This window comes from Mastacembelus armatus, chromosome 1 (assembly GCF_900324485.2).
Source record: "Mastacembelus armatus chromosome 1, fMasArm1.2, whole genome shotgun sequence".
Lineage (NCBI taxonomy): Eukaryota > Metazoa > Chordata > Actinopteri > Synbranchiformes > Mastacembelidae > Mastacembelus > Mastacembelus armatus.
This window is the reverse complement of record NC_046633.1, coordinates 17,661,689-17,686,821: the sequence shown is the minus strand read 5'-3', so window position 1 is coordinate 17,686,821 and position 25,133 is coordinate 17,661,689. Positions and strand designations below refer to the sequence as shown.

Here is a 25,133-nt window from a genome sequence, read left to right as displayed (position 1 = left end):
CCCCCCCAGCCCCCCCACCAGTGCAGCCTCTGGTTACCTGTCATTATAGGCTCCGGTGTGTTTAAAGTCTGGCCAGGAAGGTGGAGGGTAGTATTTGACGCAGAAATACGCCACTGCATTGCCGCTCGGCTGGTGACTGGGAGCTGCTGAGATAAAGGAATAACGGTGTGGTGGAGGTTTCAGGTTGAGGGGCTTGAAGAATCCCCCTCCTGTAGCACGGCGGCCCAGGCTCTGTACACACGGCCCCGGGTGCGCCTGCTGCTAAGCGGGCCGGTGATCCCACAGCAGCTCACCTGGAGGTGGAAAAGAGGCGAGTTTCCATCTGTTTTCCAGGAGGTGGCAGAGCAGGGGGGCAGCGAGTGGACACGGGGTGGGTGTGCGACACAGTAACAGCAGTCTGGGGAGGGAGAAAGGTGTCATTACTACACGATTTGTTATTTTTTATTATTACTTTTACAGTCGGGTTGGACAGCAGCAGTAGGGTCGGTGGCCTCAGGGGATATTGTGCAAGCTGATCCATTGTATTCGGCAGCAAAGGAGCTCAAGAGTGCTCGCATTGCTCGGGGGTCGTGGATCGGCGGCGTACGTATGCAGAGGCCTTCCCTGATTGTGGTTTGCATTATATTCAGAGTGCGTTCCAGTTCAAGACAAAACACCAACACTGCTGTGAAATGGATTATGCACAGCAGCAGTGAATCCATTTCATAACAACAGCTGCTCCTTACGAGGCATCAGGCTTTCTTTTACCTGGGGCTTAATGGTGCTAGACATTGTCATGAGAATTAACCCGTGACCGGATTTACAGGCTCATTGCCTCTCGGTGTCCTTAGGCCCTAAGAGCCCATCAGTGATATTTCATGATGAACAATGTAGAGAGTGGAAGGAGCCTGGTATCTTTTAACATGCGGCTCAGTTTGACCATGACAGTCGTAGCTGCAATGGTATCATTTGTGTTGCAACAGTTGTTGATAAACCAGTTGATGTGTATAGTATATAGATTAATCGTGATTTTGGTAAGTCGATCATTCCTGTAATTCATGTAGTAAAAGTGATGTAGATTTAAAATTTATAAAAAATATTCATTGACTTCAGAATGTAAATTAAGGTATTAGGTAGGTATTAGGTGTTGGATATTTCACCCTGCTATACCATTCACTAGGTTACTTATGTCCCAGATAAAAAACAGTGAATGGCTCCCCATTTATCCCTTCAAGGCGCATAGGAGACTAATTGGATTTGAATTTATCTTTCCAGAGGTGGATGTTTTGTACCTGTCAAAGTATTTCGGTATGTCACAGAGACACTTGTCAACAACGGTAGCGTCAAAAGTTGCAAAGCAAACCCCACCACCAAGCACCAAAGCAGACAGAAAACAGCTCCTGTGGATCAGAGGTCAGCTGCCTTTTATCTAGGAGTCTCTCTTTGGCCTCCTTCATGCTACATGGCATCAAAGCTCCCACACGCAGCAGAAAGGTGCATGGAGGCGGTTGTTGAGCTGCAGGAGATGGATCCAAGCCTCTGAGTCAGCCAGAGCTTGCCCTGCTGATGTGTCCATGAGCAAGACATTAAATCAGTTGTTCTGTAACTATCTGAACTCACTGCAGAAAGGGGAAATGCCAATTTTCTGGTGTACTAAGAATGTAGAGTGCACACAGAATTGATGGTCTCCATGGTAGATTACCTATTTTTCTCCATCTCACAATTAACACTTGTCTAATCATGTTGTCTTGAATGTTCGTTAAGGCCTTAACCACTTTAAAGACTCAGCTTGTTTTTTTTTGTCAACGTTTATACACCTGTTGATGTGAAACTGGGTGGTCAGAGTGAGAAGTGTTATGACAGGGTGTGCCCAGTCTGCTACAGTTGACATGACACGTCAAGGGAAGTGGTTAGAGATGACACAGTACCCACCGAGCCTATGTGAATTTCGCATATACATTCGGTAGACAATGCAAAAAAGAAAACCACCATTTCCACTGTATCTGGATTTTTCTCTTTGCTTCTGGCTTCTCAGACCACATGAGGTGGTTGTGTTCTACTGTTAGAGGAAGTTGCTCCTAAAGCTCCCTGATAGTATATTAGACATTTCTGAAAGTGGTGATTGTCAGAATACCAAGAGGATAACTTTTGGCAGAGATGCAACCCACAGTTTATGTGGATGTAAAAGCTCAGCCAAACATGAGTTATTTTCAACCCAGCAATATGCTTCCACATAGTCTCATGTAAAATAACATCAGGAGTGTCTCATCAGTAATTATAATGACAGTGTAAACACCTTTCACACCATCAAGTACCCATATTCACATTTGCTTGTAAAGGACAGAATCTAACCAATACATTTAGCATCTGGTGTTAGTGGACAGGTATTGGTTGGCTGATATTTACAGATACCATGAAGTACATAATGCAGTTAAAAGCACTTGAGATAATTTAGACACAGTGTTATCATAGTTTGTCCTACTGACTCCACTGTTTACAATATTTTGCAGCACCTTAGTTGGCAGAACAACCTATGGCAGATGGTGGTATGAAGTCCGTTAAGAAAAAATGTTTACTCTTCAGCTGTGAAATATCTTGTCCTCATTGCATTTATTTGTCAAAAATCTTTCATGACAACATTTGAGGATCCTTTCTCACATGAAAACATGGTTTATGTCAAATGGAAGCGATTGTTGATACAAACCGATATGTTTCTTGCAGCTGACTTACGCAGCTGTATATGTCAGGAGCAAGCTGTGCTGAGTACCCCCTGGAAAATTTATAAAAGACACATTTTCCTCTTGCAGAACTAAAAAACTCAACTTAATTGCTGAATACAATTAAAACATTGCTGAAGTTGTAAATTACTTCTCAGTTCTCAATCAGAACTCAATCAGTTCTCTGCCCTGATGTTACCACCTTACAGCAATTGTTTTGTTGCCATGTGTCTTTCCGATTGGGCTTGATAGGTGACAACCATAGAATTGATATTAAATTTCAAACTAGTTGAAAACATTGAATTCAACTATTTTAACATGGCTTCTGTAAAATATGTCTGTTTTAAATGACTGGCAGGAGGATCATGTTTGAAACTGTGATTACTATCTGCTTAGTCCAGAGGAGGATCTGATTCGTTTTTAGGGGACAGCTCTTTTGAATCAGTAGAAATCTTAGACTGGACTTACTAGTAAAGTTACTTTGGTTGTTTTGCCTCTGCTTTTACTTCATTTAAAGGTCAACTACATTTCCCCAAATCCCCTTTGAGAGACGTTTACTTGTCACATTCAGCTGTGAGTTATAAATCAAGTCTGTGGGGAGAGCAGTGGTGACAGTGTGACAGATAAAGGTCTTGCAGTTGAGAAAGGTTTGGAAATTGTATGCAGTACAGGTTAGATGTGTTTCATATGCCCAGGTCAATTTAGGGTTTACTGTCATTTTGAGCACCAGGTTTTTGCTCAAAGTTTATACAATGACAAGTCTAAGCTGCTGTCAGCAAAATCTGATGAATGCTGTGTTTTGTTTGGCTATAATTCAGCAATGTAGGCCGGATGTATCTGCAACAGGAATGCGTTTTATCTATTTGGGAATAAGACATGCGGGTCGCAGGTATAACCTTGCCAAATAGGACGATGTAGGGTGAAATCAAAATGTTAACTTTGAGTTTATACAGATGGCAGACTCTTCAGTGAAATGAACTGGTGAAGGGTCATTGTGGCTTCTAGTATCTTTTTGTTTTGCAAAATTTGATAAGAAGCAATGAAACTGTCCAATGGGCTAATGAAAACAGTTGAGTGTTATTAATGTTTAATTCAGACTCTTATGCACCAGGGACATGAACATATGTCAGTAGACATAAAGGGTATCTAAGTGCTCATGCCCCTCTGCCTCGGTGTCAGATTTCACCAGATCTTTTTCTGCTGTTTCCTTCGTCGCTCCTGCTGTCTTCATAAAAAGGAAGGAATGTGGACAGTCCACTGCTCACATTCCTCTGACAAACAGAAGAGACTTTTATCCTGCTTATATAACTAATTTCCACCTTACAAGTTGGAAGCTTTGATATTTTTTGAAGTTGTAAGCGCATGGACTTCTGCAGCTGGTGCCACTAACCTCTCTCTGCTCTCTGCCCCCTCTCCCCCACCCTTCAAATTGTAGACTCTCATGTCCTCTGAGATCACTTGTGAGGGTTTTCCTGTGACGTTAACCAGTGGAGCTTTATTAGCTTTATGGTCATAGCTGGGCTAACACTTGTTGTCAACACTCAGGGGTGTTTCCTCCAGCTGAGGCTCATAAAACACATTGCTTTGTGACTGTCCCTTGATCTGGGTCTCATTTTGCAGTTATTACACCAACAAAAGGGCTGTGCAGAGTCGGAGATGTAGTGTGTTGCGTATGAAGCTCTGCTGCATGGCTCTAGCATCATTGCTAAGCTGTGTGACCACTGAAATGTTCATTAGCACAGTTTCTGGCAAATGCACTAAGCATAAGAGGAACTTTTTGAGGCTTTATGAACATCATAGGGATAGTGATCCAGCTGTCTTATTAGTTGTTAAATGGGCGTTCTTCCTATGAGATGCCAGCTGTCAGACTGATTTTAACAGTGTGTGCTGTTGGGTGTATTTACAAGTTCTTATGGTTCAAATAAAGTGTTTTTAGTGGTCAGGCAGAGTCAAAGTCTAGCAGCAAGTGTTTTAAATGTCAAGCCCCTTCATGCTTTATCAGTTTGGCTTTTTAAAAATGTTCTTAGAGTCACAATTTTGGCATCTGTGCTTGTTTAAATTTTGCCAGTCCTGCCTTCAAATATGGCTTGAAGGTGTTGTCTTATCAAAGATAATCTTCAAGGTGTAATATGTGCTGTGTGTTCCACACTCAAGGGCTGAGGCCTGGAGAAGCTGCTTTTGTGTATTCCTGTTCTTTCAGCGTGGCCATGAAATTAACCAGTGGGCCCTTCATCTGAGAGACAGCTGTAGATAACATATAGATGATTAACCTTTCAGTTTGTCCTCTTACGAACTCGATCTCTGGGCGTCCTGCTCAAGTTTAGTCTCACTGTGTTCCTGCACCGACCTTCCCTCCCCCTTCTCCCTCAAGACGCTGTGAAAACAAGGGTCAGTTTTCAAGCACGTCTCGGTGAGGTTTAATGGAATATCTCAGAGCACGCAGAGATGGGGAAGAGGAAGGAAAGGTCTTGCAAAACCCTACAGCATGATGCTGGAATGAGCAAGAGCACATGTCTCTGTGTAGTGTGTGTATGTGCTTTTTCTGCTTGTGTTAAACAAAATTTTAAGTTAAAAAAAAAAAAGTGCATGTCTTACCTTGTGTGACATGTGACATGTTTCTTTTTCTGTCTCTCAGTTGATGTGTGTCTTTCAGTGTGAGTATATAGACAGATTACCTTATGCAAACACTGGACTATGAATAGCCAACACAGATTCTCACAGCTAATGTTTTCCTTATCAGGGGTACTCCAACCAATTGCACACTTTATAAGAGAGTGACTGGAAAAGCAACAGGCCATTCATTTTTCATGTACAAGCTCCATTGTGCTTCTCTGTGTGTGCATGCTCATATTACAATGGGCCTAAACTATACGTGACCCTCTGCCATTTCCTACCATTTAAGTTATATTGTTGGGAGAGTACCACAGCTCTGTGCTTAGATCCTCCACCTATGTGCCTGCGTCAGAGCAGGGTCAAATGAGACGAGGCATGGGCCAGTAGCAGATATTCAGGGTCTGATTACCTTGGCCAAAAATATCTTAGTAAACAGTATAGTCTATGTTTTGAAAGTTAAAGAAATTGCTCTTAGTGACAAAATGTAGTTGAGTTACTTAACAGCATGTTTGGATTTTTATCTTTCTTATTCAATCTTTTAATATTTTTGTTTTACTTTTATTCAGTTTCATGCTCAGTGGCGCCCTTTAAGTGCACACTGACCCTGAACTTTGCTCTCCATACAGCCCCTAGAGATGAAACTTCATTCTAAGTGCATATTGTGTGACAATGTAAATACTGGGTGCTTGATGTTGTGGATGGTCTGTCACTGCCACAGACAAGCAGAATTTTCTGGCCTTGTGGCTGCTCTGATTCTAGGTGTCAACGTGTGACATGTGTTCATCAGATGGGCGAGCGGCTTCTCCCATATGGCGATGCAAAAAAAAGACGGGTTGTGAAGACAGCAGTACTGCTGAGCTCTGTTCACGGTAACATCTTAAAAAGCTGGGAATCACAGCAGAAGAAGTTGCCAGTGATGCTGTTTCACATTCCAAGCATTTTCTTTCTTTTTTTTTTTTTTTTTTTGTCACAGCAATTTCTTCACATTCTCACAGAAAGATGATTTATTTGTCTTATGAATACCAATAACCCCTTCATGTGTTCATATGTGCAAAAAAACAGTTTTTCTTAATGAATGTAGAAAGAATTTTGTTTAATTTTAATTTTAAAAAAATCTTAACGCTCATTGCTTGTATTTGCCATATTTGTTGTGAACTGTAGTGGTTATTTCTATCAATGTATATCTTCATTTGAGGGTTGGAAAAATAAATATATTTGCTGTTTTTATACTGCTGCTTTTTTCTGGGCGTACACACTAATGCCACTATGTCAGCTAATAGTGACATAAGAAATTGGCCAATTTATTGGTTTAGTCTCATTTTACAGGCATCAACAGATAGAAAGGGCTTTTTTTGCTCTTTTGGGATTTACACAACTAAGTCATAATTCTGTTGGTTTTACAGGAATTTCCAGATATACAGTCTTTTTTCTTTTTCCAGTTTATGGATGTAAATTAAGATGTGGGCACTATTTGAACTGAAATTTAAAAAAAATCTGGTCGGACTTGGTGGGAACTGCACTGAACTCTGATGTGATGGGGTGGGGCTGGGCGGTCAAACTGAGACGGTACTGCCGTACTCTGATGTGTGTGACCTCCAGTCTGGTTCCTTCTTCTCCATCAGATGAAAGGGAAAGGAGCATGTATGGGATGGCGTTGCACCGTATTTGGCCTGCACCCTCTAAGAGCAGTTGAAAACTGCAGCAGATCCCATAGGATCACTCCCATTCACTCCAGACCAACAGCGATATAAAAATACTCTGTCTACTCACTCTCTCCTTTACTGTTTCTTTCACTTTCTTTCTTTTTTTGTTTGTTTTCTGTACTCCCATTTCCTAAATACATCCAACTGGTCAGACCTGAAAATGGACCAAAATACACCACTGGCACAAACAACTGATGCATCCATGCATAGTGTAAATAGTACCACAAACTAAATAAAAGTAATGAAAAGCCATTATCTTGTGCTGTTCAGAAACGCGGTTACACTGTACAACAAAAAAAGTGAACTCTATAAGATTTGCATTTATGCCACTAGGTGCTTTGTGTTTTCTTAAAGAAAAGCCAAACCTTTGGACTCTTATCAACAGGGAAGCCTGTGGTTACTTAAAGTTGTATTAATTGAGCTGAGAGTTATGTTGGGTCATCCATTCATCTGTGGCTAGAACTGCTCAGCAGTTGTTTCATGGCCTTTTTTGTGGCAACTTACTTTTGCTGGATAGCTGACAGGTGACAGGAAGTATGGAAATACAGAGGATGATGTGTAGCCAGTGTGACTCAAACCACGATGGTAACGTGTATCAGGTCTTACTGCTGTGATACCTGGATGCTCCTGCTGTCTATAAATCTTTTAAGGAAAGGAATTTGCGTCCTCGCGGTGGAGTGGCGACTCTCATCATGGTCCGACTTTTGGATCTTGTCACTGCCGCACATGCGCAAGGCTGTCCTGAGGTCCTCCGCGATGATCTCAGCACTGGCTGATGCTCGGCTATGAATGAGCAGACCTTTTCTGAAGTTGATGTTTATGGAGGGCTGCGTTCCCTCGGAGGGGAGAACCGAAGTTAAATAAATACTTGCTCCATCCCTTCTGCATTAAGGGCCTGCACACATGGCTTTGACGTCAGAGTGACATTAAACAGGGTGGGGTGGCCCAGTCAACTCTGACAGGCATGTGCACGCACATGCACAATCTCTCTCTCTCTCACACACACACACACACACACACACACACACACACACACACACACACACACACTCTCTCTACTATAGCTTGCTATTAAAATGCCTGTCACTTCGCTGTTTTGTCATTTTCCTCTGTTCTTCCGTCTGTCCTTTATCTTCTCTTTTTATGTGGCCTCAAGTTTAGGTGACATTTCTCAGCTTTGTGCCTTTTGAACTATATATAAGCGTTTCTTCCTTTATTGGCACTGCACGCAAGAACATTTAGATTTCCATCTCATGGTATCAACAGCTGAAGAAGTTAATCTCTGACACTTTGTTACTTTTTGTTGAACTTGTTTGACTTCATTCATCGATCATTCTGTACAAGTGTGTGCAAGAATTTCTCCTACAAAATAACCAGACAGGTGCTACTGGCTCTCATCACACAGTGTGTACAATAGCTTATCAAACATTTAACTCCAGCATTTGTCTTTGCTGCTGTTCCACTTTTGTTTTTTCTTTCTCTGCAAACAAAGAGAGTACGTTTATCTGTGTGTATGCGTGTACACCATGCAGAAATGATGACATCTTGTAGTGCTGACATTGGGTTCATCTGTTTTTGGTTGCCATTGTTTGCCATAACCTAGGACAAGACCTAGAGGTATGACTGGTTTTTAAAGAAGATGGGATAAAAATGTTTTTGTAGAGGTGAGAGCATGCACATTATACATGCTGCCTGCCTCTGTGTTGGTATAGTGTGCATTTGCAGGTGTTTGACCATGGTGATCCCCTGCTTGTGTTTGTGTTGAAACTGTCATACGTCATTGCCGGACCAGCTGGTGTCTCTTGAACTTTGGGGGCAGGATTTCCCTCTCCATTGTCCTTAAAGTGCCACAGTCTACATGGTTCATTCTAGCTCAGGACAGTGTATTGATTCAGTGGGGAAACAGCAAAGACAGTCAAGCACTTAAATCAGCTGAATGTAAAGCCAAAAGTATGTGTCTTCAACACAAATCTTTTGAAAACCCTTGAAGAGAGCAGTAGACTATACCTTTTTATTTGTTAAATCACAAAATGTAAGTGAAGCCTGAACTTTTTTTTTTTTTTTTTTTTTTAGTTCAAACAATTGAGCGGTTGGTTAATTTTATGCTTTTGTTAAATTGATGCATTATTGTAAATGGTAGATTACATGTAAGATTTCATAAGTGGAAAAAAGATAATCACAGTTATGTTCTGTGACCAGTTTCAGACTTAACATACAGTATGTTGGATAGTTTTTTTGTATGTCCGCATTTAATTAACTTTTTAGAAAACTGGCTTGTTAAATTTTGCACAAGTGTTGTAGAAAACTCAAAATAAGGTAGAGAGAAGGGTGAAAAGGGCTTGAAATTTGGTGTCAGTTTCTTGTTTCTGCAATGTCAGGTAGTACTGTAAATGATATGCCTGCTGCAAGTAGTGCAGCAAAGTAAAGTGACTGTGGACTGCCCAGTGACATTATAATGTTTTCTTACCTGGTAATAAGGTGGGAATACTACGTTGTGATCATCCATTCATCTGTGGGTAAAACTGTTGTTGTTTTCCCCCATATGTTTGTGGCATTTTGCTTTTGTTAGATAGTTGATCAGATAGGCAGTAAGCCAACTGATACTCAGCTGTACAATATATTATATATGGAAAATTTGGTATTAAATTAGCAGAAAAAACTACAATTTTTATACTAACAAAGACTATAGATAGATAGATAGATAGATAATCATCATTTTTCTAGTATTATATCCTTTGTTGGACAGTAAACATTTGTATCAATGCTGTCAGTTTTTAAGTTTTTTAAAAAAATGCCACATTTCCATTTTACATTACCAGAGCTTAAAGTGATGTCTTAGAAAGCTTGTTAAGTCTAAATTCCAGACACCATAAAACAAAAAGCCTCACCTATCGGTTGCAGCCAGGATATGCGTGGTGTCATTTCCTGTTTAAATATTATGAGTTTGTCTTAAAATGTCTGCTGTGTTTATAAGCTGTAAGTTGTCGAATCAAAGCAGCATCTCATTAGAATACTTGACTAATTTCTTCAAGTTCAGTGCTCTCTCTGCCTCAAAGAGTAAATACCTCAGTTCACCCCTGATCAGACTGACCATCACTCAGCTACCTTCCTGCTCCAGCTGCTGCTGAGTGATTCATTAAAAAAAAACAACTATACTTCAGTTTTATCTTTTTAATACATTTACAAACATTCCTAAATTTCTGTTTTCACTTTGTCATCATGTGGCACCGAGTGTAGATTAATGATCAAAAATTAAAAAAAAGAATTGGAGTGAAGGGTGTCTGAATACCCCAGCCCTCTGAAGAGCCCCGTTGTGCATAAAAGGTTATTCATCATTCTTATTAGGGTCATCTGATCTGCCAAGAGGCCTGCCCGACACCGCTCTGTATGTGAGTGTGGGTGATAACCCATGAATGTTAAAGTTATGTTAAAGGTATGTTTGGCTAATGTTTGACTGTGGTCCAGGGAAAGAGCCAGCTGCGTGCGTGCGTGCGTGCGTGTGTGATCTCTGAAGCTGTCAACATTCTTCACCACGTGCTTTGTCATGATGCATTAAGGTGACTGGTGAGATGAACCAGCTGTCCCTGCCTCACTGGGACAAACACACACTCCCTTCCCTTGGTCTCTTGTGTTGAAAATGCCACCAGATGAATGTGGTTGAGGACTCCAAGTGCAACACTGAAACGTGATGTGTGATGGTCTGATATAAATCTCTCTTTGTCTCTCTCTCTCTCAGGTGGAGGAGGAAAGAGGAATGGCCGCAGTAAGAAATGGAAGGAGATGCTTAAACTCCCTCACATCAGCCAGTGTGAGGAGCTACGCCGCACTATTGGTAAGAAACATAATGTGTGCATGTGTGGAGTGGGGTGCGGTGGGGGTATGAAACAGATAGCATGCCATGCTGTGTTGCTGGGGTGGGTCTGACTCTAGGAGGAAGTTCATGTTGGACTTCCTTCCTGTTTCTACCCGTCTCCACCCGCTGTTACAGGCAGGGGACAGGAAACTCTGTGTGTGAGTGTGTGTGTGTGTCTATGTGTGTGTGGGTGTGCGTAAGACTCAGCTGTAATCTTAGTCTCTTTTAACATGATGTCTGTGTGTGTCTCATTGACTGCATGAAAAGAAAAACAAAATATGTCACTCCTGCTTCCTTCTTGTCTTTCAAGGTTTGACTTTAAATTAGGGGCAGGATTCTCTTTTTGTGTCCCAGACCAGGGCTCTACTCCTGGGCTGCATTATCTCCTCTTCCCTCCTCACACCCACTCACCCACTCTGGTTCTCTGCATGCCACAGCACTCCCTGTGTGTATGTGTGTGTATTTGTGTCTGTGTGTGTAATAGTGCGTCACAGCTCTCTCTGCCAGAGATTGCAGTGCTACCCTCCCCCACATACTCTCCGTCCCTCTTTCTATCTACATGCCTCCCTCTCCCACTATCTGTATCTCTCTCACCACTTCAGAGCAACATAAGAGTGGCAGAACAGGAGAGTTATGGAGAGAGTAAGTGAAAACAGAAACAAAGAAAGAGAGGCTTTTTAAAACAAGAGGAAAGATCTTTCAGGGACAGGAGAGGAAGAGGCAGAGGAAAGTAGGGATATCTCGGTTGTGCTACTTGTGGATCTGTCTTCACAGATTTAATGAATAGAAACTGATTGATTACCTGTTTTAAAAACAGCACATAAATGTTATCCTAAGTGTGAAGAAGCATCTTACTTGTCATGTCATACGTATTTATTGCCATTTGGATTTGAACTTTGAAGACCATTATGCGCTGTGTGCATTATGTGTGTGTGTGTGTGTGTGTGTGTGTGTGTGCGCGCTTGTGCTTGTGTTGAATTCGCTATTACATAGACACTATTGCAAAAGTTCCCTATCACATCGAGCGCAGGATCAAAATAATCCCCTTTGTGAACTTAAACACACAGACGTGTAGGCATGCGCATGCACACAAACCCGCGTGTGGAAACACATACACATGCCTGTACCCCATGTAGGCATGGTGGGTAGAAGGTTACAGTATAGCAACTGACTGATAGCAGTGTCTTTGTTGTGTCTTGATAATGTCAGGCATTTGACCTTAGCCTTGACAAGGGTGTCGTACTTCTAGGAAGCCCAGATTACATTATGTGGATTGCAGCCACTTTGTCTACCTTAGACCACTTTCCCTCTTTTTTCCTCTCATTCACTTTTCTGTTCTTCCGGTATTCCTCCAATACATACAGTAGATGTGCATGTATTACTGTTGATCACTGTAAACGTGTTATCCTATTTAATACACTTCTGAAACCAGAGGTATACTGGATGGAGGGACACAGCTGTTGTTGCGTAGCAGCAGTGAGTGTTGGCCAATACGTAGATCTCGGCCTTAACAGCGTGCACACAAACACACATGCACTCATTCAGTTGTTGCACACATTCACACTTGTGCACATTTAACTGGCCATTCACTGTCTCACTAACTCACTCTGTCTTGGTCTAAATTGGAGTTTTAATGAAGTTGTAATTGCAGCTTTCTCTACTGGCACAGTTACTAGTCCATGCTAGTTCAAGCTTTGCACCTCTTAACCTTTTTTAATTTTCTTACTTTCTGTTGAATTTTTCTTTGACACTTTGCCGTGTGCATGCTCTTTCTCTATCATTTCTCTTTTTTTTTTTCAGTGTTTTTCTTTTTTTTTCCTTTGGTGAGAGAGTTCTCTTAGCCAAAGAAGAAATGTTTCACTGGAGCATTGCTGCTCTACGTTGTCATATTTAAATGATTTAGAGCCTGGAATCAGCTCGAGCACATATATACACATATTTATATGCATGCTCTCATGCAATAGGGCCAGGGCCAGGCCAAAGAAACTGTGGTTTCTTTTCAGGTCTTTGCTCAGGATCCAGTTACATAATGTGAAGGGTGTACATAAAAAGACTGCTCTGTAAACTAATAGGCAAGATAAAGAGAAACATTGTGCAAAGACATAAGGTTCATGTGATTTAGTATTATTTCTGCCTTTATGTGTAGACCTTAATAAACACTGACATAGTCTGTGTTGTATGTGTGATTCACAAAGGTTGCAAAAACTGCAAGCCGCTCAGGAATAAAGGATTTATTTAGTTGTCATCACTCTACTGTTTTAGTGAATATAAACATATGAATTACCCCTGTAATAGTTGTTGCTTTTTGAGGAATTTATGTATTGACTTGTTTACCATTAAGTTAAGAAAACACAGATACTAAAGTAATTTATGTATCCCTGGGTGTAGATTGATGCCAAATCCCAGATCCCCATGTATGGTTAAAATGCAAACAAATGATGACAGAAAATTACATACTATATATTCAACTGCTGAGACTCCCTTCTATTTAAATGGGAAGTGAAGGTGGTGTGTGATTTGTGGGGCTTGTCAACATATTTATTTATTTATTTGCCAAATCTTTTTATCTTGTGACAAAACTTGTCCCAAGCTTGTGTTTCAGAGTAGTCTAATTTAAACACCAATACGTTTCAAGTGAGAGTGATATAAGCTTAGAAATAAAACACTGCACTTTTTTATCTTGTACTGCATCTTAATTTTTATTGTGCTTAATGCAACCAAGAGACATCAATTTGATGTCAGATTCATTGCTCACTGGGTTTGTTCCTATGAAACAAGCTTTTCAGAAATGTTACACAGATTCTCTGATTTCCCCCCTTATGCAAATTGGAGTGTGTCACTTGAAACTGTGACCGGTTTTCCTGTGACGGAGCAGAGGGGTGGGATCCAATGGCACCTGGAGTGGCAGGGCACAATAGTCCTTACATGGAAATCACCAAAACCTGTTCTCAAGCAACATGCAGAAACCTACGGATGCTCATTTTAAACGAGCACCTCAAACCCAGTGTCTTTAAAATGTTTGGTGGGGTGATAAATTCCCATGACAAAATAAGAACTGAAAACTAAAAATTAGAATCTGTGGTTGCTAGCTTTTGGGTTGCAGAGGAGCAGATGCTAACAATTCATGCTTTAAGTTTTCAAAGTGAATTGTCTTCTGAACAACAGTGGAAAATGTTGAGTTTTGTTTGCCCAGTTGCAAACAAACCAGCTTGTAAACAGACGTCATGTGTACTCCCAAGACTTCTTTATTAGACAGAGTTTTGGTAAACCTGTCCAGTGATTCCCAAGAGACAATATTTTGATGGAGGCCAACACATTTGTTTTTACTGAAGTAGACAGAGAGCCACATTTTCAAGAATTGTGAAGCAGTTATTTGAGTACATCTAACTCAAACCACATTGTTCTTACCTGGCTGAAAATGTCAGCATACAGGGGTAAACACTGTGGAGCTCAAATAAACTGCTCCAAACGTTTTTGTTGTGCAAGTGCCTTAACATTGCCCTTATCAGCTATGAGTGTGTGTGTATGTGGGGGCTTTCCTAGCTCCAGCTCACAGCTGAACACACTTGATAGGGACAGACCAAAGCAGGGTTTCAAAAACTTGGTGATCAAAAAGGAAAGCGCATGTCTATAGGCTAAGCGATACAAAAGATCTGTTAAATTATTTTTTAAAGAACACAGCAGTCACACAGTGGAAAGGGAAGCAATAAAAACATGTATTTACACTCTTCTTTTTGATAGGTTAGGTTTTGTGGCGGTATAAGCTTTCAGTTTGAATGAGAAGCAATGAGCTGCAGAGCAGAGGACAATGCTGAGGCATAAACAAAGCTGGAAGTGCTATTTTAAAGATTTGATTTACTGTTGGAGGTTGTCCTGTAGCTGTCACCACTCAGAAATTTTCATCCCATGCATCCCTCCTCCTCCTCTTTTTGCATGTGCATGTCAATGTGTGTGGCCTATTTTTGTTTGTGTGTTTATCTTGTCTGTCTGCATGTGTGTCTGCACTGTCAACCAGTAACGGAAACATCCTGAGTCTTCTTCCTCCTTTGGTACCAGAGGAAGTATGACTCAAATGGGTGCTATTAGTTCTAATAGGCTGGGGCCAGCTGCACAGGAGACACACACACACACACACACACACACACACACACACACATATACTGAAAACACAGACATGCTGTGTGTTTTGTTTTTACATAGTAGCATAAGCATATTTAAGGTGTAGCTTATATTTGAGGGAACTTCAGTATGTGTATTAGCAGGGGCAGCCTAACTGCTAACATGAAGTTATTGGATGTGCATATGAAAAGAGCTTTTCTTAAAGGTTAGGGAAATATACCTTTGAAATACTTCACAGATAGATGGTTGATCTACTCAAACTAAAATACATTGCTCCATTATTAGAATGTGAGATTTAAAGTTTTGTCCTATGCACTATGGTTTGTTTTCCTCATGTTTTTTTCATTAACTCTTGTGTTTTAATTTATAATGCTTTCTATCATTCTCCTGGACAGTAGAAACTGAACCCCTTCCTGTCTTGGAAAGACAAAACAGTGTATTTTGTTAGCATTTAGCAACTCTGTCATCATGTTATGGAAAACCTCTTGGGTTTTCCTTAGTCAAAACTGCAAGTTATACAAATCTGTTATCCAGTACTTAGCAAGCATCAGTATTGCTCAGAATTTAGCTTCATTTAGCTTCAAAAGAAAATTTAGTTCTTCTTTTATCAAATGGTAATGTCATTTTTAAAACAACATGAAATAAATGCTAGACACAGCAATTAAACAATTAATTCATCTGTGAAGAATGTATTTTTTTTGTATGTCTGAATAACACCTGTTCCAAAGACAGCTGGTGAAATAAGCTAGTGAGCTGAGGGGGGGCTGGAGCGTAACTGCAGAGACATGAAAAAAAGCACCCATGGGTTTCTTTCTTACTCTTAACGTTTGATAAGTAGAGAAAACAGTAAGCTAGGCTTTCAAGTTGCGGTTATAGTATGTTTTTCCGGTGTAATGATATTTCTCCTTATGTCTCTGCCTCCCTTTCCTCTCTTCCTCTCAGAGAGGGACTACACCAGTTTATGTGAGAAGCAACCCATTGGTCGGCTGTTATTCCGTCAGTACTGTGACACCAAGCCTGAGCTGAAACGCTGCATCGAGTTTATGGATGCTGTGGTAAGAGATGGAATATGAGCCCTTTATTGTTACTCTGATTTTCTAGTAACTTTTCTTCTTTCAGCACATCCTATTTCACTTGCTTGTCCATGTTTCCCTGTCTCAATCTCTTTTATCTTCTCCATCTCTCTGATTTCTCCCATGGGACGGGGCTGATTTGGGCCACTGTGAGCCAAGCAATAGGAAGGGAAAGTAAGGTCTTGGTCCTTTGCCTGCTCTTGGCAGTGGTGTAAGGTGGTGGGTGGGATGGGCGTAGGGGGTGATTAAGGAGTTACACAGGCTGTCAGAGAGCAGACCCCTCCCTGTCCTTCATGCACTCCTCCATGAGGTCAAGCCCACGTCAGAGGCAGGTCCCCTGAGTGAGCAGGCAAACACAGGCCCAAACTTGTGTCTAGGCCCCCAGAGGTATGCCAGAAAGGAAAACAGGGGCGAATCATGCTTATTTAATTAGGAAGCTACATTAGTCTTTTTAAGGTTGCCTGACAAGCATGTACTGGGAGTCACGCATACACATACTAGCTGACAAATGTTCAAGAAATGAAATGAGAAACATTACTGCTTAGTCCAATCATGGACTTCATGCCCTGCCTATGTTGCGTGGTAGCACAGCTTGGTCCCATTCCTATCCAGCGAGCTTGTTTTCAAACAAAACACATGACTCGAAGCAGCAAACTCCAGACCAACTCACTGCCTACAGCCATATTTGACCGAAAACACCATCTGTGATGGTGCGACGGGGTCAGAACTGAGGCGTCATTCTGGTAGGTGACAGATGTACTGGGCGAAGTGTAAGGATGAACATGGCTGCCAGTTTACTGCCTTGACTAAGATTAGATGTTATCAGCAACATCTTTCTATTTGTCTGCAGTCCCACGCTTATTTGTGTCTTGATTTTTGTCCTTGTTCCTTATTAACCTCCCTACATCACCCTTTCCTCTTTGTCTGTCTCTTTCTCCCCCTCTCTTTTTGTTCCTGTCTTAACCTTTCTCTTTGCCTTCAGATGCCTCTCTCTCTCAGACCTTATTTGGAGAGATATTAAAGATGACTGAATAAGCATGGCTTCCTGCACTGGTGTAGTTGGTCACACTTCTGTTTTTCTGTGACAGGCCATGTACCAGCTAGCTCCTGACGAGAAGAGGAGGGACTGTGGGCTGAATGTTTTAGACACCTACTTTAATAATGGGGTAAAACATGCATACACTTTTTCAACAACAAATGGACATGGACATGAAAAAGTTGTTCACATGTCCAACAAGTGCCTCATAAATCTTCGTTAATTATCTAATTTAACTTAATGATTTTTAGACAGTACTTTAAAGCTATTATTATTTTGATGGCAATTCTTCATAAGCTGTTTTGCTTAATAATTCATTTTGTTTGATTATGTTATCATTACATTAACATTTTTTAATGACTAAACAAATATTTGCCTTTGAAGAACCATGTGTGATGTGATCTGGTACGCCCTAAACAAAGTAGACCAAACTGACAAATGAGCCAGAGTTTGTTTTAAAACCACACCAGAAGGGGAAGTCTTGTTCACAACCTTGATGCTCCACTAGCCAGAATGTACACCTTCACAAACAGAAAGGGATGAGCTGACTAACAACTTTTTGATTTATTGACAGTCTACATACATATTACACCAACATCTTACTTTGTTTTGATCCACTCTTAATGTCTTTCACTCTGTTCTCGACCCTTAAGTCGGCAGCACATCTTCCAGACATACCCCAGGATGTAGTTGCTGGGTGCCGGGAGAGGCTGGAGCAGAGTCCGTGCAAGGAGCTCTTCAATGACTGCACCAAGTAAGTCTTCTTTCTCTTTGATTCTGGCTGTCAAAACACAGTCTTTTTCCATCAGAAAATGTGTGTGTTTGCTGACTGTGTGGACTAGTGCACCCTGTCACAAGTGATGATGAGGCAGCTGGCACCTGGAGTGCAGTATCTTACGCACACACACACACACACACACACACACACACCCACACACACACACACACACATACACACATATATACATATACACATATACACATATACAGAGAGACTTGTAAACACACACACAGTCAGGGTGAATGAAAAAGACCAGTGGGCAGAAAGCATCCGGATGGTTGGCATGAAAACAACAGCCACCTCAGTGTTCCCCCATACACACATAAACACAAATTTACAAACACGCACACGCACACGCACGCACGCACGCACGCACGCACGCACACACACACACACACACACACACACACACACACACACACACACACACACACACACACACACACACACACACACACACACACACACACACACACAGTCTCTTGCAGGTGTTTCTGCTTCCTGCTCTGAGAGCCAGGAGAAGCAAACAGACCAGGGATTATTACCCGAATGTACTTCTCATTGCAAACACACATCCACACACCTCAACATAACTTTGTATTAGCCCAATAATTTAACTCTGTCACAGTAGATTTTTTTGTGTATGTGTATCATGATAAGTTGCCACATTAACCATGGAAATACCATGATAACTAGTTTAAATACGTCTACTATGTTTCCTTATTTGTGTTGTTATTCATTAATTATAGTATGAACCGTTTGACTGCCTGAAGCATGATTGGTTGGCTGAAGGTAATGTGCATATGGTTGTATTTATTCCAGGATTAAAGGGTATTTAAATGTTTATGGAGAATTGTGATGTGAGTAAGCTTAAGTTGGTAAGACAGATGTGTAATGTTGGCAAAATGCTAAATTTTGTTAATTGTCCAGCCCTACCCAGGAAACATTGCATCACAGTAAAGTTAAACCATGGGTCAAAGTAATTTTTAGGATTTTAAAAGCTGCTCCTGGACACCATAAGGATTTTCCAATTTGTGTTAGTGTTATTATTCTTGCTTCATTTTGGATAATCATGTCCTAAGTTTAGGATCTTTATTTTCTATAATTTGGTACCTTGGAGAATGTAAAGAGGGATTATAAAGTTACCAGCAAGTCAGTTTGCTTTGAGTTGCAATTCAGTGTATACTTTGTTTTTATTATTATTATTATTATGATTATTATTATGATGAGTAGTAGTAGTAGTAGTAGTAGTAGTAGTAGTAGTAGTAGTAGTAGTAGTAGTAGTAGTAGTAGTAGTAGTAGTAGTAGTGTGAGACAGGGAAACAAAGCTGAGAATTTTGATGTGAATTACCTTACAACACATTTTATTCTATGTTGTTGCATTTTTTGTTAGGGAGATGTACAAAAACAGTAAAACAAGATAAGAAAATTATATGATGTGAAAATATCAGATCAAATCAACTGACATCAGGCAACCCTGATTATCCTCAGTTTTCCCCTTGTGCTTAAAAACCTCTGTGAAGCCAAAATGACACTGAGGGGTACAGAAAATTGGTGTGACAGAGATGAAGACCACACTTTGTTTATACAGGGAAGCAGCATTTGCTTCACTCAAATTTTGACTGGATTAAAAGCATAAAGTGATATGCTGACAGAAAGTACAGCATAAGGGGCTGAATACAGACACCGACAGAGAGCAAAAGGAAAAATCTGGAAAGGTGAGGAGTAATGGAAAGAAAGTGTTAAGAAGAGTAGGAGAAAATAGCAGAGTGCACAAACACTGAACAACACAGACACGTGTTTATGTAACTGAAAGAACAGCAGTTGAGATGTTTTTCAATGGGATTCCTGTTCATGTTCTGTCATCACTCCTTCCACTATCATTTTTCTGTTCCCTTGTGGAATTTGGATTTTCTTTAATTTCTTGTAATTCCACTATGTAATTCTGTTCAGTTTTATTTGTCAGTGGGAAGGCTTGTAGGAAAGCATGGTGCTCCACGTGGAAACGTGACTTTCAGTGGAGCCACACACCCACTAGCAGAAGCGTAATGGCTCACTCATGGATTTTCTTCTGCAGCAGTGGAACATACGATTATGTCATAATGAAAGTAGAGTGTGACTGTTCAGTACATGTGTATCACTGTGTTTTGTGGATCTTGACAAAGGTCTCTCTGCTGACATTTCTCCCCTTTTCTTTTCCTCTCCTCCTCCCTTTGTGCAACAAAAGCCATATTGTAGCTGTGTTTATTTCAACACCCAGTGGTGTCTGTCTGAGGCTCGACTCCAAGCCAGGCACTGCTAGGCTCCTGCCTTTCTGGAGCCCCTTTCTTTAAGTCTCCAAGACCATCTTTGTCTTCTAAGACTGACCGAAGTTCATTTGCCTGATAAGTGAACATAGATGTGAGTCTCAACGACAAAGCATTAGTTTATTGAGGCCATGGTTTGACAACACATTTAGGACAGAACATGAACTGGGAAAAACGCGCGTTTAATAAAAACAATCAGTTGTGTGTGTGGATCTTACAGGGCAGACCAGTATTTGACAGGGAATTTTGATGAGTTTTAATTGGGCGTGGATATACAAAATAATATTAGTACGAACTCCTCAGGAGTAGCAGAGGACAGAGTCATAAAATAGACACTGTACACCGATGGATGTTCATGTCATGCAGAATAACAGTGTCCCATGATGACATAATTCAGTTTTCTTTTACATGGCAGAGGGTGCTTCCCTCTGTGGAAACTCTCTGCTCTCAAACCTGTGGCCAAGAGCAGCCACCCCAGTGCTGCCGGTAACCACAAGCAACTTTCTTTACCCTCCTTAGTGATGAGGTAACTGTAAAATATGGTTAAGGAAAATCTCCTGGCCAGATATGAGTATCTCTTCAACTTCTGGGTGGTAAAGGAGGGAACTTTGGTATGTAACTTTGGTTTCCAGTCATGTGTTGTAGGCTGGCAGAAAAGACTGTGATCACACTGGTCAGCAGTGGGGAAAGGAGTACTGGTGAAGTGCGTAAAGCTGCTCTTCCAGTTTTCCCCTAATTTCTAGGAGAAAAAGCTGAGGCAGGGCAGTTTTTGAAAATGTTTCCGTCCTGGGACTTTGTACCTGGAGTAAACCACTTTCATTAGATTTTGAAACCCATTTTTCCCACTATTCTGTACCTGGCACCAAGTCTTTCGCCATGAAATATGAAACTGCACTCACTGTTTCCCTGCTTGTTTTAGACCTTTGTCATCTGAGGGCAATGAGTGAAAAGGCAGACTGCTCCTGGGGTTTGAACTGATGTTATCACAAGTGCAACCTTGGCTGTTAATGCAGCAGACTGGCAGCAGGCTTTCTGTAGACTGACATGGCAATGTTGTGTTTTCAAATGGCAGAAGCGTTTTGTTGGGTTTCCACTCTTCGTCATCACAGGCCACCTGCATATTGTGCAACTGATATTACTTTGCTGTTTATCCAGCTTTACAACTCCAAACCATTTCTCTCTGTGACCAACAATTTAATTGTCCTTTGCAGGCCACTGACTCTCCTAAGGGTCACTCGTTTTTAGGTTTCTAACAATGCATTCAAGTTTTAAGTTTTCTTTCCTTTGGCCCTGCATGTGTAATCTGCCTAATCTCGCTACTTTCATTTAGTAGGCTGATTGTGCAAATGCAGGACAAGTTACTCAGCAGTTTATCACTGTTATTGTAATGTTTTTTTTTTTCTATAATAATTTTAAAATGCTATTATTATTTTAAAATCTTTAAGATACTGTAAGTCATTGCCTTTGTTGGTGTGCTACTGCCACCATCTTTTCTATAGAATAGTATGAAATTGATGGCAAAATGTAAATTGTGGGCACAGTACAAAAGAAACTGGGGCCCAAATTGTTTAGAACACTACCCCTCAGGAGTAGCCTGAGTCACCTGTGAGCCAATGGAATAAACAAGAGTGTCAAAACTTAAAGTAAATAGCTATTTCTTACAAACTGATAAATATTGGCAATCATTTTTTGCAGATTACATTATTGAAAGTCGGGTGAGACATCTTTCCATTTTTCAAAGCTTATCTTAATTTTTATGTGTCATTTACTGACAGAAATGTCCAAGAGCCCACCCCAAACTGATATATATATATGTATATGTATATGTATATGTATATATATATGTGTATATATATATATATATATATATATATATGAAAAATGTGTGGTGGTTTTGACAGTTTGGGGTGGGCTCTTGGACATTTCTGTCAGTAAATGACACATAAAAATTAAGATAAGCTTTGAAAAATGGAAAGATGTCTCACCCGACTTTCAATAATGTAATCTGCAAAAAATGATTGCCAATATTTATCAGTTTGTAAGAAATATATATATATATATATATATATATACATACAGTTTAGTCCATGATTGATTGCAGCAGTGTTAAGGAGGACATGGTGTCAAACATCTAATATGAGAGGCTGTCAGGGTTTTTCAAGACAGTCATGGTCTATTGATGGTTCCTGTATGGTCAGGAAACAATGAGGCTGTGATGCCATGACCCCTCCTTTCCTCCGGGTCAGTCATGTCAATAACACCTGGAACTTTACAAAAAATTCAAACAAACACGTTCAAATGTTAAATAAGATGAGATTACGTGTTCTGTTAAATCTCCTGCTCAGTAATAAAACAAAACAAACAAAAAAGAAAAAAGAGAAAATGTTTCCTCCATATCCCGTTTCCTGGTTGGGATGAGTGGAATGTCTCTGTTCAAAGGCCTTTTTCATTTTTCACTGTGCTGTATCAACACTGAGTTTTTTGCGTCTATCTGCTGAGACTTTGAAGTGTAACACAGCTGGCATTGCCTATTGCCTGAACGCACAAAGTCACACAGATGTACACGAACATGCACACAGAGTTACATGGATGTACACAAATATACACACACTGTGATTCGGGGTAGTTGGGCAAAGTGTGTTGGTGTGTGTGTGTGTGTGCTTGCTTGCTGTCATTGTAAAGACATTTCTGTGGGGAACACAGGCCAGCTGTCACTTCAGCTGTCTGAAAGATTTGCCAAAAAAAAAAAAAAAAATCTTACATCAGCTTGTTTTCCTGCTGATTTGTACACTGTAACATCCATATTAACTTGTTATTAAAATGATCACCACCCTTCTTTCCTCCTCTCTTCCTACAGAATAGTTCGTGATTATCTGAGTGGAGCTCCATTTTCCTCCTACCAGGAGTCCATGTACTTCTCTCGCTTCCTGCAGTGGAAATGGTTGGAGAGGTGGGTAGTCACTGCAGATTACACACTTGGTTAAGCAAAAAAATGCAAACCATTCCTTTGTGTTACATAAAAATTACACAATGACACATACTTTAGACACTGAATATTCACTGTGCAGATTAATATTCTTCCTTCCATTCATTTGTTTTCTAGAGGCAGCGCGTCTCCTCTAAATGTCAAAACAGATCAAAGTTAATCAGTACAAAATTTTATTTGTATGTTAATAAAATTGCAAAATAAATATTAAAAAGCAAAACAAATGAAAAAAAAACTTCAATGCACAAACTAAAAACTAAGCCTAGACCTGTATTAGGAACAGTGTTTTCACTAAAACACAAAGATGTTGCTGCCAATCAGTTTTCCGGTTAATAATTGATGTATAATGGCTGAGTAGAAACACCAGTCATCAGGGTGGATTAATAATATATTAGAGCATTACTCTGTCTGCAATATCATATGGTCTGAGAAAATGACATAACAGCTATATCATGTCTCTTTCTTTCTTTGTTTCTCTCCTTATTGTTCCACTCTGTCTTTTTCACTTCCTTGTTCCCTTTTCCATCTCTCCAGGCAACCAGTAACCAAAAATACCTTCAGACATTATAGAGTACTAGGAAAAGGTGGATTTGGCGAGGTAAGAATGGAAGCAATCAAGAAATAAAGTTGGAATGATGATGGTGTTTTGGGGTTGTGAAAGTTTTTAAAGTCGATAATCAACCAACATGATGTTTCTTTACACATGAAGTGTGGAAATAAGATGTTAATGATTTAACACTTAGTTAATACAGCATGTCTCTCGACTGGTGTTAGGTAGAGAAATCAGTGGAGTGACATATTAACTCCCATTAGTTGTGGTTTTAAAGCATGTCTTTTATGGATATGTGTATGTCCCCCCCCCAGGTTTGTGCCTGCCAAGTACGTGCCACCGGTAAGATGTACGCCTGTAAAAAGCTGGAAAAGAAACGAGTGAAGAAAAGAAAAGGTGAAGCAATGGCACTAAACGAAAAACGCATTTTAGAAAAAGTTAACAGTAGTTTTGTAGTAAGTACTACCTTTTTCTTATTCAACCTTTTATCAGAAATGTACTTGTTTTGTGTGTCTGTGTGTGAATGTGTGTCCTGTATGAGAGAATGTTGTTTGCTATGGCTCCAGGATCCTGCAAATGAAATTGAAAGGTGTGTTTGCAAAGGCTGTCAATCAGCTGTTAAAGACAGCTGCTGTGACTCCAGATTTTTTTCCTCAGTGCTGTCCACACCAGGTGGATAAGCCTGTGAGCTGCAGGGCAAAGGGGCATGATGGGACAGAACTAAAAAAAAATTAAGAAATAATTCAAAAGGAGGTGGGGTTACCCATTTTTAAGAAGTTCATCTAACCAGCTGCAATCAAAGTCAAATCTACTGCTTCATTTTGGTAACAAATTTGACATTTTGCTTGTGCAAGCATGTCAAATTTGATTTTATTTGCAGCATACTGTCAGCCATTAATAAACTGTGAAAGTGTTTTGAATTTTAATTAAAATCTGTTTTGCTACCATATGTTTTTTTTAATTAAGTTTTAATAAGTTCTTTATTTGTGTAGGTTTTGAAAAGTGCATGTCACAGAAAAACAAGAGACACACACATTGCTGAAAACTAAACCATGCAGTTAGTAAGGATATCTAGATTTAAATATTTATACTGTTTCTATTGACCCGAAGTCACAGGTTATAGTAGTTCCTTGAAGTATCTTCGATGCCCTTACAGCTTTACTGGACAAAACACATGAGAATTGTATGTCACAACTGTGTCCTCAGCATGAAACTTAGGGAACTGTTAAATTTCAGTTCTGAGGAAGTACTGATCTGAGGGACAATATAAAACAATAACAGTAGCCATGCAGGCTCAAACAATAGGAAACAGTATTAAAACTGCTCTTCCTGGTTGTTCTACCAATATAAATAACTGCAACAAAGGCCATTAGTGTTTGTGTTGCAACACCACAAAATGCAGGGAGGCTTTGGTGTA

At 40.3% G+C, this 25,133-nt stretch overlaps 1 protein-coding gene and 1 long non-coding RNA gene across 3 annotated transcripts in view; one reads left to right on the top strand and one right to left on the bottom strand.

The window, feature by feature from the left end:
- The window catches only part of grk4 (G protein-coupled receptor kinase 4), a 39,013-nt gene that overhangs the window by 875 nt on the left and 13,005 nt on the right, over positions 1-25,133 (top strand). For both annotated transcript variants that reach the window (XM_026304364.1, XM_026304366.2), the window contains exons 2-8: positions 10,749-10,844; positions 15,927-16,039; positions 17,146-17,223; positions 17,747-17,847; positions 23,038-23,130; positions 23,701-23,764; positions 24,031-24,171. In XM_026304364.1, coding sequence (XP_026160149.1) covers positions 10,749-10,844; positions 15,927-16,039; positions 17,146-17,223; positions 17,747-17,847; positions 23,038-23,130; positions 23,701-23,764; positions 24,031-24,171 — 686 coding nt within the window. The remainder of the gene's footprint in view (positions 1-10,748; positions 10,845-15,926; positions 16,040-17,145; positions 17,224-17,746; positions 17,848-23,037; positions 23,131-23,700; positions 23,765-24,030; positions 24,172-25,133) is intronic.
- LOC113128797 (uncharacterized) lies at positions 38-14,786 on the bottom strand. The gene is made up of 3 exons (XR_003295540.1): positions 14,725-14,786; positions 294-397; positions 38-143 (listed from the first exon to the last, which is right to left on the bottom strand). It is a non-coding gene; the product is annotated as an uncharacterized LOC113128797 (long non-coding RNA).